Source organism: Rhinopithecus bieti, unplaced genomic scaffold, assembly GCF_001698545.2.
Source record: "Rhinopithecus bieti isolate Rb0 unplaced genomic scaffold, ASM169854v2 scaffold_2439, whole genome shotgun sequence".
NCBI classification, from domain to species: domain Eukaryota; kingdom Metazoa; phylum Chordata; class Mammalia; order Primates; family Cercopithecidae; genus Rhinopithecus; species Rhinopithecus bieti.
The window spans coordinates 4571370-4581071 of NW_016804232.1; the positions used below are offsets into that span (position 1 = coordinate 4571370).

The window sequence follows — 9702 nt, forward strand, 5'->3', positions numbered from 1 at the left end:
CCAGCAACAGTAGAGCAGTGGTATCATGGTCTCAGAAAACTTCTCTTTTCAGGAATTTAATGATATGTGCATATAAATAAAATAAGGAGAAAACCAAAAGAAAAAATATATATTAGATTACATAATACACTATATTAGACTAGATTATATATAATAATCTAGAATGATTTATATCCTAATGTTTATAATACATATCTTATATTTATATATCCAGTAATTTATATATGTAATTTATTCCAGAATAATTTTCTAATAATAATTTATATTTTGGTTTAATCCACTCTTTCTTTTCTTTCCTGAAGAAAGAGTAGATCTAATATAGAATATAAATTATACAGGAAGAAATCAGCTGACATTGGAAAATCAGAGAAACCATATAATTTGGAAGTTAGAAAGATTTAATGACATAATAAAGTAAATGGAGAGTGGAAAAGAAATCATACTTGAAGTTTAAACAAGAAATATTCTCCATTGAAGGACACAGTGGTTATGATATTTAATCCACAAAGAAGGAAATGTAATCTTAGTTTATTACTAGGCTTAGAGTATACAACATTTACCTAGTCATAATAATAAAAAATATTTTATTGATTTTAAAATCCTAATATTGACTTGTAGAGAAATCATGGCAGCTTCTATCATATTAACAAAATAACATTATTCATCTTGTCAATGCAAAAATAAAGATATTTTCAACAGAGATAAAGAAGTGAAAAGGAGTAAGAAGAGATAGGACTGGCTATCTATGGGATAGCCATAGATATTTAGAAGCATTAGGGTGCTTCTCTTACAAAATGAGGGTTCATAAGCAATTTTCTCTGGTTGATGAAACAAGAAATGGAGGTTTAGGTTGTTTAAAATCACGGAGTTTGTAAGTGAAGCTCAGAACAGTGAGATAAAATACACTGAAAGAATTCGTGGAATTCAAGGAAGATGAAATGTAATTTTTCCAATTCCTCTCACTAATACAACTAAGACTCTGAAAATTTTATATATAAAAAAATAAGATGACTCTACTATGTAAAAAGAAGACAGATTGGCTAGGGACCACAGGACAGGAGGAATAACATGATGGTGACCTCTCCAGGCTTTCTTTTTGCCTCATATACTTCAGACTTGGAGATAAAAAAGCCAGAAATTCCATAATGCCAATAGAAGCAGACAAGAGCCCCCCAAAAAGCCTACTCTCTCTCTCAGAGGACAGGAAGGGGGCGACTATCAAGAGAGACAACTTTTAGACAATGGCCATCCTACTCGGGCTACCACCACAGAAAACCCGTGGCCCAAGCCCATCATACCAGTAGAGGCACAGTGGGGAGCCTCATCCATCCTTGTAAGTTTATAACAAGTGTGTCAACACCTCTGCAGTTTCAGAGTAAGAGAAGGACACATAATGAAGCAAACCTTTTTCCCACCCTCTGGTTACAACCACCCAACCTCACCCCAACCAAAGTGTCAGTGGATACCACATAGAAAGTCTGGATTTTCCCTACCTGACAGAAATGAGGTACTCCCTCCTAACTGGTTTAAATTAGGTGGTTTAAAATAACAGATATTTATTCTCTGACAGTTCTGGAGACTAGAACTTTAAAACCAATGTTTCATCAGAGCCACATTCTCTGAAGGCTTAGGGAGAAGATCCTTCCTTGCCTCCTCCTAGCTTCTAGTGGTTGCTGGCAACCCTTAGCTTGTAGATGCATCACTTCCACCTCTGCCCTCATCATCACACCACATTTTGTGTGCCTTCACTTCATATTCCTTCTGTGTGCATCTCTGTATCCAAACTTTTCTCCTCTTATGAGGAAACTAGTCATTGGCTTAGGGCCAACACTGTGACTCATTGTAACTTGATTACATCTACAAAGATCCTATTTCTAAGTATGGTCACATTCTAAGTTTCTGAGTGGGAATGAGTTTTGAGGGAACACTACTTAACCCAGTGGAGACAACTAAAATAAAATGTTTAAATAAGACCCAGAGTCTTATATTATGAAAATTTTCCAAGTTTCCATGGAAAACTACTCTCATACCAAGAATCAAGAAGTCTCAAATTAAATGACAAAAGACAAGCAATAGATGCCAACACGAAGATGACATAAATGTTAGAATTATGAACAAAGATTTGTAAACAGCCACAATAAAAATAACTTAATGAGCAACTAGAAATACGCTTGAAGCAAATTTTTTTACAAATAGAAAACCTCAGCAAAGAAATAAAAAGTCTCAGTAGAGACTAGAAGATATAAATAAGAACCAAATAAAATGTTAGAGCTGAAAACACAATAACTGAAATTAAAAGCTCTATACATGGTCTGACAACAAAATGGGGGAAGTAGAGGAAATAACCCATTAACTAGAATACAGAACAATAGAAATTACCTAATTTGAACAGCAGAAAGAAAAACTGAGAGAAAAAAAACAACAGGAAACAGAGCCCCTGGGGATTTGTGGGACCATAAGAGATCTAACATTCATGTCATCAGAGTTGCAGAAGGAAAGAAGAAAAAAGGTAGGGCTAAAAAAGCATTCGCAAAATAACTGCTGAAAACTTTCAAATTTGACCAAGAGACATAAACCTAAAGAAGCTGAGAGAATCCAAACAGGATAAACAAGAATATCCACACCAAAGCACACCACAAGCTTCTAAAAACTAAAAATTATAAACAAAGAAAAAATATTGAAAGCAGTCAGCAAAAAGCAAAAGACATCTTCCCTATAGGGGGAAAATAGTCCATGCTAATGACAGCAAATTTCACATCAGACACATTGGAGGTTATAAGGAAGTGGCACAATATTTTCACCTGCTGAAAGAAATCAACTATCAACCCAAAATCCTGTATTTATATCCTTCAGAAATGAGCTCGAGGTCAAAATGTTCTCAGAGGAAGAGAGAATTTGTCATCAGAAGATCAATTCAAAAAGAATGAAAATGAAATGATAAAAGAAGAAATCTTGGAACATGAGGAAGGAAGAAAGAACACAGTAAGAAAAAAAATAGGGAAATACAATATACTTTTCTTCTCTTGTTACATTTTCTAATTTATGTTTGACATTTGAAACAAAGCTATAACACTATCTGATGCGGTTAAGACAATTACATTACAAGCAGAGAGGTAAAGAGAAGTAAAGGAAAGTTAGATTTCAATATCTCACTTGCACTAGTAAAATGATGATACCAGCAGTGTAATATCTAAAACAACTACTTTTTTGAATACATAAAAGAAATGCATTTAAAACATTATACATAAGTCAAAATGGAATACTAAAATATAACCCACTGGAAGGCAGGGGAAAGAAAGATAAACAAAAAAAAAAAAAGAAGAGAAAGAGAGAGAATAAAATGACACAATTAAAACTTAATACATCAGTAATTACATGAAAGGTAAATGATACAAATATGCCAATTAAAAGACAGAGTTTGCCACAGTGGATTAGAAAAACATGATCTTACTATATGCTGTCTAGAAGAAATTCAGTTCAAATGTAACAATTTAGGCTGGTTGAAAGTAAAATAATGAAAAAAAATTATGCAAACCTTTTTTTGGTTATTAAATAATTTGTTCATTGTATGACATTTACAAAGAAAACAAAAAGGATAGCAAGATAAAGTAAACTTCAGAACAAAGAAAATTGCCAGAGATGGAGAAGGATATTATGTAATAATGAAAGGGTCAATACAGCAAGAACACATAGTAATTTTAAATGTGTATGCACCAAAAAGCAAAGTTACCAAATATATGCAGAAAAACTGATAGAATGGAAAACAAAAATAGGTAAATCCATAATATAGTTGGAGGCCTCAACAACCTTCTCTCAAAATTTGATAGAGCAATTAGAGAAAAAAATCCAAGTGAGACCCCATCTCTAATCAAAAAATAAATAAATGACCAAAGATATGGAACTCAACCACACAATCAACCAATAAGATCTAATCAACATTTATAGAACACTCCACCCAAAAACTCCAGAATATATGTTCTTTTCTAGTGCCCATAGAACATACACCAAGATAGATCATAGACTGGTCCATGAAACAAACTTCAAGAAAATTTTAAAAGTTAAAATTATGTAGAGTGTTTTTCTAAACACAATGGAATGAAAGTAGAAATTAATGACAGAAAGATTTTAGGAAAATCTCCAAACACTTGGAACTGAATAGCATGCTCCATGGATCCATGAGGACATTTCAAGGAAAATCAAATGGCACATTGAAATGAACAAAATGAAAACACAACAGGAGATTTCTCATCTGGCCAGCATGCAGAAAGCATGAAATTGCCACTCAATCCTAACAAGTAAAAGGTTGGAAAAATGAAGAAATGAACAATTCTTAGATTTGTAAGAGAAGTGAGGTCACAGGGCAAACCACTGGCCCCAAAATCAGAAAGACAGACACGTATAGAGAATCACAACTTACCAGAGCAGAAACCCATGAGCAGAAGCCTCCACGGGAACCAGTGCCAGGGTGGGAAAACCTGAACTGTAATTAACAAATCGCTGGAATCTCAATGTGGACAAGTCAGAGAGTTTGAAACTTCAGGGGGATTCAGTTATTGAGGGGCCCCCTACTTTTGTGAGTTTTGCCTGCTAGAGCTCCACCAGTTTATCAAAGCAAATGCCAGATTTTTTAAAATGCCTCCATGCTTACAGCAAGGGAGGGAAAAGTGCCATTTTGAAATATGCCAGAGCATTGTACTCTTCTTAACAAAGTCTGCCCTCAGGAGAAACTATTTAACCAGAACCTAAACTGCTGGGGTTTCATCAGTGCCTAACTAACTTGGAGGAAGTAAAATTACCAACTCCAGCTGGCTCTAGTCTTCCTGTGGAACAAAGGAATTACACAGTTCCAGCCCCCTCCAGCCATATGGTCATACCTAAAGAGGGGAGTGGAACTGAACAGCATTTGTGAAGTTCACAGTCAAGAGGTACAGACTCACTAAAAACTGAGGCCTAATCATAAGTAATTACATTACTTAAGGCCTATTTATAGCAGTTCCCTTGACCCAATACATCATATCCAGCTGTCAGTTAAAAAATTACAAAACATACTAAAAGGCAAAACACAGTTTGGAGTGACAGAAAAAGCACCAGAACAAGACTCAGATATTGGAAGATGTTGGAATTATTAGATGAGGAATTTTAAAACAACTGTGATTAATATGCTAAGTGCTCTAATAGACAAAGTAGAAAGCATGCACAAATAGATGGGAAATGTAAGCAGAGAGATGGAAATTCTAGCAAAAACCCAAAAGGAAATAGTTGACATCAAAACTAATGTAGCAGAAATGAAGAATGCCTTGCCTTTGATGGGTTTTTTAGTAGACTGAATACAGCTTAAGAAAGAATCTGTGCACTTAAAGATATCTCAGTAAAAACCTCTAAAACTAAAAAACAAAGGGGAAAATTTGTTTTAAAATCCAGAATATTTGAGAACTGTGAGAAAACTACAAAAGGCATAACATATGCTTAATGGGAATACCAGAAGGAGAGTAAATATTCAAAAAAATAATGATTGAGAATTTTCCCCAAATTAATGTCAGGCATCAAACCCAGATGCAAAAAGCTCAGAGAATACCATGAAGGATAAATTCCAGACAAACTACACCTAGGCATATTATTTCCAAACTACAGAAAATCAATGATTAAAAAAAAATCCTGAAAGAAGCCACAAGGAGTGGGTGGTGGCCCTTGCATACACAGGAGCAAAGATAGTAGTTACATCCTACTACTTCTCCTAAGAAACTATGCAAGGGTGGATTGAAATATTTTAAGTGTTGAGAGAATAAAAATCAGCCTAGAACTCTGTATCCTGCAAAATTATCCTTAATGTGAGAGAGAAATAAAGACTTACTCATACAAACAGAAATTGAGGGTATTTGTTGCCAGTAAACCTGACTTGCAAAAAACGTTAAAAGAAGTTATTTAAGGAGAAGGAAAATAATATGGGTCAGAAACTCAGATCTACATGAAGAAAAGAAGAGCATTAGAAATGAAGAAATTGGTGACAGTTAAAAAAAGGAAATAAACCTTGTTTTTCTTGTTCTTAATTGATCTACATGTATATATGCTTATGTTTGCTCAGGTACAAGTAAAATGAATGATAGCAATGATACAAGGGATTGGCAAGAGGAATTAGGATTATTTTGTTATTATAAATTACTCATATTACTTGTGAAGTAGTATAGTGTTATTTGAAAATAGACTTGAGTTGAGCAGCTCTTGGGGAATCACTCCGGTATGCTCCATGCGGTCGCTGCCACTGCTATGGTTGCCGGTCGGTCGCCGAGAGACCGTGATACTGGTTGGCCGCGGTGTGAGCAGAATTCAACGTGTACCGCTGCCATGAAGATGGAGGGGCCTTTATCTGTGTTTGGGGACCGCAGCACTAGGGAGGCAATCCGCTCCCAGAACGTTATGACTGCAGCTTCAATTGCCAATATTGTAAAAAGTTCTCTTGGTCCAGTTGGCTTGGATAAAATGTTGATGGATGATACTGGTGATGTAACCATTGCTAACGATGGTGCACCCATCCTAAAGTTACTGGAGGTAGAACATCCTGAAGCTAAAGTTCTTTGTGAGCTGGCTGATCTGCAAGACAAAGAATTTGGAGATGGAACTACCTCAGTGGTTATTACTGCAGCAGAACTCCTAAAAAATGCAGACGAATTAGTCAAACAGAAAATCCATCCCACATCAGTCATTAGTGGCTATCGATTTGCTTGCAAGGAAGCAGCAGTGCGTCATATCAATGAAAACCTAATCGTTAACACGGATGAACTGGGAAGATACTGCCTGATTAATGCTGCTAAGACATCCTTGTCTTCCAAAATCATTGGAATAAATGGTGATTTCTTTGCTAACATGGTAGGAGATGTACTTGCTATTAAATATACAGATATAAGAGGCCAGCCACACTATCCAGTCAATTCTGTTAGTATTTCGGAAGCCCATGGGAGAAGTCAAACAGGCAGTATGCTCATCAGTGACTATGCACTAAACTGTGTGGTGGGATCCCAGGGCATGCCCAAGAGAACTGTAAGTGCAAAAATTGTTTGCCTTGACTTTAGCCTGCAAAAAACAAAAATGAAACTTGGTGTACAGGTGGTCATTACAGACCCTGAAAAACTGGACCAAATTGGACAGAGAGGATCAGATATCACCAACGAGAGAATTCAGAAGATCCTAGCAACTGGTGCCGACATTTTCTAACCACTGGTGGAATTGATTATATGTGTCTGAAGTATTTTGTGGAGGCTGGGGCTATGGCAGTTAGAAGAGTTTTAAAAAGGGACCTTAAATGCGTTGTGAAAGCTTCTGGAGCAACTATTCTGTCAAGTCTGGCGAATTTGGAAGGTGAAGAAACTTTTGAAGCTGCCATGTTGGGACAGGCAGAAGAAGTGGTACAGGAGAGAATTTGTGATGATGAGCTGATTTTAATCAAAAACACTAAGGCTTGTACATCTGCAACGATTATCTTACATAGGACAAATGATTTCATGTGTGATGAGATTGAGCATTCTTTACATGATGCTCTTTGTGTAGTGAAGATAGTTTTGGAGTCAAAATCCATGGTTCCAGGTAGGGATGCTGTAGAAGTAGCCCTTTCTATATACCTTGAAAATTACGCAACCAGCATGGGGTCTTGGGAACAGATTGCTACTGCAGAGTTTGCAAGATCACTTCTTGTTCTTCCTAATACCCTGGCAGTTAATGCTGCCCAGGACTCTACAGATCTGGATGCAAAATTAAGAGCTTCTCATAATGAGGCTCAGGTTAACTCAGAATGTAAAAATCTAAAATGGATTGGTCTTGATTTGAAGAATGGTAAATCTCGAGAAAACAAACAAGCAGGAGTTTTTGAACCAACCATAGTTAAAGTTAAGAGTTAGAAATTTACATGCCCCATTCCAAGATGGCCAAATAAGAACAGCTCCAGTCTGCAGCTCCCAGAGTGATCAATGCAGAAGACAGGTGATTTCTGCATTTCCAACTGAGCCTCCGCTGGTGATACCCAGGCAAACAGGGTCTGGAGTGGACCTCCAGCAAACTCCAATAGACCTGCAGCTGAAGGACCTGACTGTTAGACGGAAAACTAACAAACAGAAAGGAATAGCATCAACATCAACAAAAAGGGCATCCACACCAAAACCCCATCTGTAGGTCACTGATATCAAAGACCAAAGGTAGATAAAACCATGAAAATAGGGAGAAACCAGAGCAGAAAAGCTGAAAATTCTAAAATCCAGAGTGCCTTTTCTCCTCCTAAGGATTGCAGCTCCTCGCCAGCAACGGAACAAAACTAGATGGAGAATGACTTTGACGAGTTGACAGAAGTAAGCTTCAGAAGGTAGGTGACAACAAACTTCTCCAAGCTAAAGGGGTATGTTCGAACCCATCTCAAGGAAATTAAAAATCTCGGAAAAAGATTAGACGAATGGCTAACTAGAATAAATAGTATAGAGAAGATCTTAAATGACCCAATAGAGCTGAAAACCATGCCAAGAGAACGTAACACATCCACAAGCTTCAATAGCCAATTCGATCAAGTAGAAGAAAGAGTATCAGTGATTGAAGATCAAATTAATGAAATAAAGTGAGAAGAGAAGTTTAGAGAAAAAAGAGTAAAAAGAAATGAACCAAGCCTTCAAGAAATATGGGACTATGCAAAAAGACCAAATCTACATTTGATTGGTGTACCTGAAAGTGACAGGGAGAATGAAACCAAGATGGAAAACACTCTTCAGGATATTATCCAGAAGAACTTCCCCAACCTAGCAGGGCAGGCCAACATTCAAATTCAAGAAATACAGAAAATGCCACGAAGATATGCCTTGAGAAGAGCAACTCTAAGACACATAATTGTCAGATTCACCAAGGATGAAATGAAGGAAAAAATGTTAAGGGCGGCCAGAGAGAAAGGTCGGGTTACCCACAAAGGGAAGCCCATCAGACTAACAGCAGATCTCTCCACAGAAACACTGCAAGCCAGAAGAGAGTGTGGGCCAATATTCAACAGTCTTAAAGAAAAAAATTTGCAACCAAGAATTTCATATCCAGCCAAACCAAGTTTCATAAGTGAAGGAGAAATAAAATCCTTTACAGACAAGCAAATGCTGAGAGATTTTGTCACCACCACACCTGCCTTACAAGAGCTCCTGAAGGAAGCACTAAACATGGAAAGGAACAACTTGTACCAGTCACTGCAAAAACATGCCAAATTGTAAAGACAATCGATGCTATGAAAAACCGCATCAATTAATGGGCAAAATAATCAGTTAACATCATAATGACAGGATCAAATTCACACACAACAATATTAACCTTAAATGTAAATGGGCTAAATGCCCTAATTAAAAGACCCAGACTGGAAAATTGGATAAAGAGTCAAGAGCCATCAGCGTGCTGTATTCAGAAGACGCATCCCACATGCAAAGACACACATAGGCTCAAAATAAACGGATAGAAGAAGACCTACCAAGCAAATGGAAAACAAAAAAAAGAAGGCGTTGCAATCCTAGTCTCTGATAAGACAGACTTTAAACCAACAAAGATCAAAAGAGACAAAGAAGGCCATTACATAATGGTAAAGGGATCAATTCAACAAGAAGAGCTAACTATCCTAAATATATATGCACCCAACACAGGAGCACCCAGATTCATAAAGCAAGTCCTTAGAGACTTACAAAGAGACTTAGACTCCCA

At 36.8% G+C, this 9702-nt stretch overlaps 1 protein-coding gene across 1 annotated transcript in view; it reads left to right on the forward strand.

Annotated features, from left to right (window-relative positions):
* The first annotated feature begins 6348 nt into the window (after window positions 1–6348).
* The window catches only part of LOC108526563 (T-complex protein 1 subunit alpha-like), a 7927-nt gene continuing 4573 nt past the window's right edge, over window positions 6349–9702 (forward strand). The window contains 2 exon segments of the mRNA XM_017867366.1: window positions 6349–7201; window positions 7204–7879. Of these exon segments, the coding sequence (XP_017722855.1) occupies window positions 6349–7201; window positions 7204–7879 (1529 nt within the window).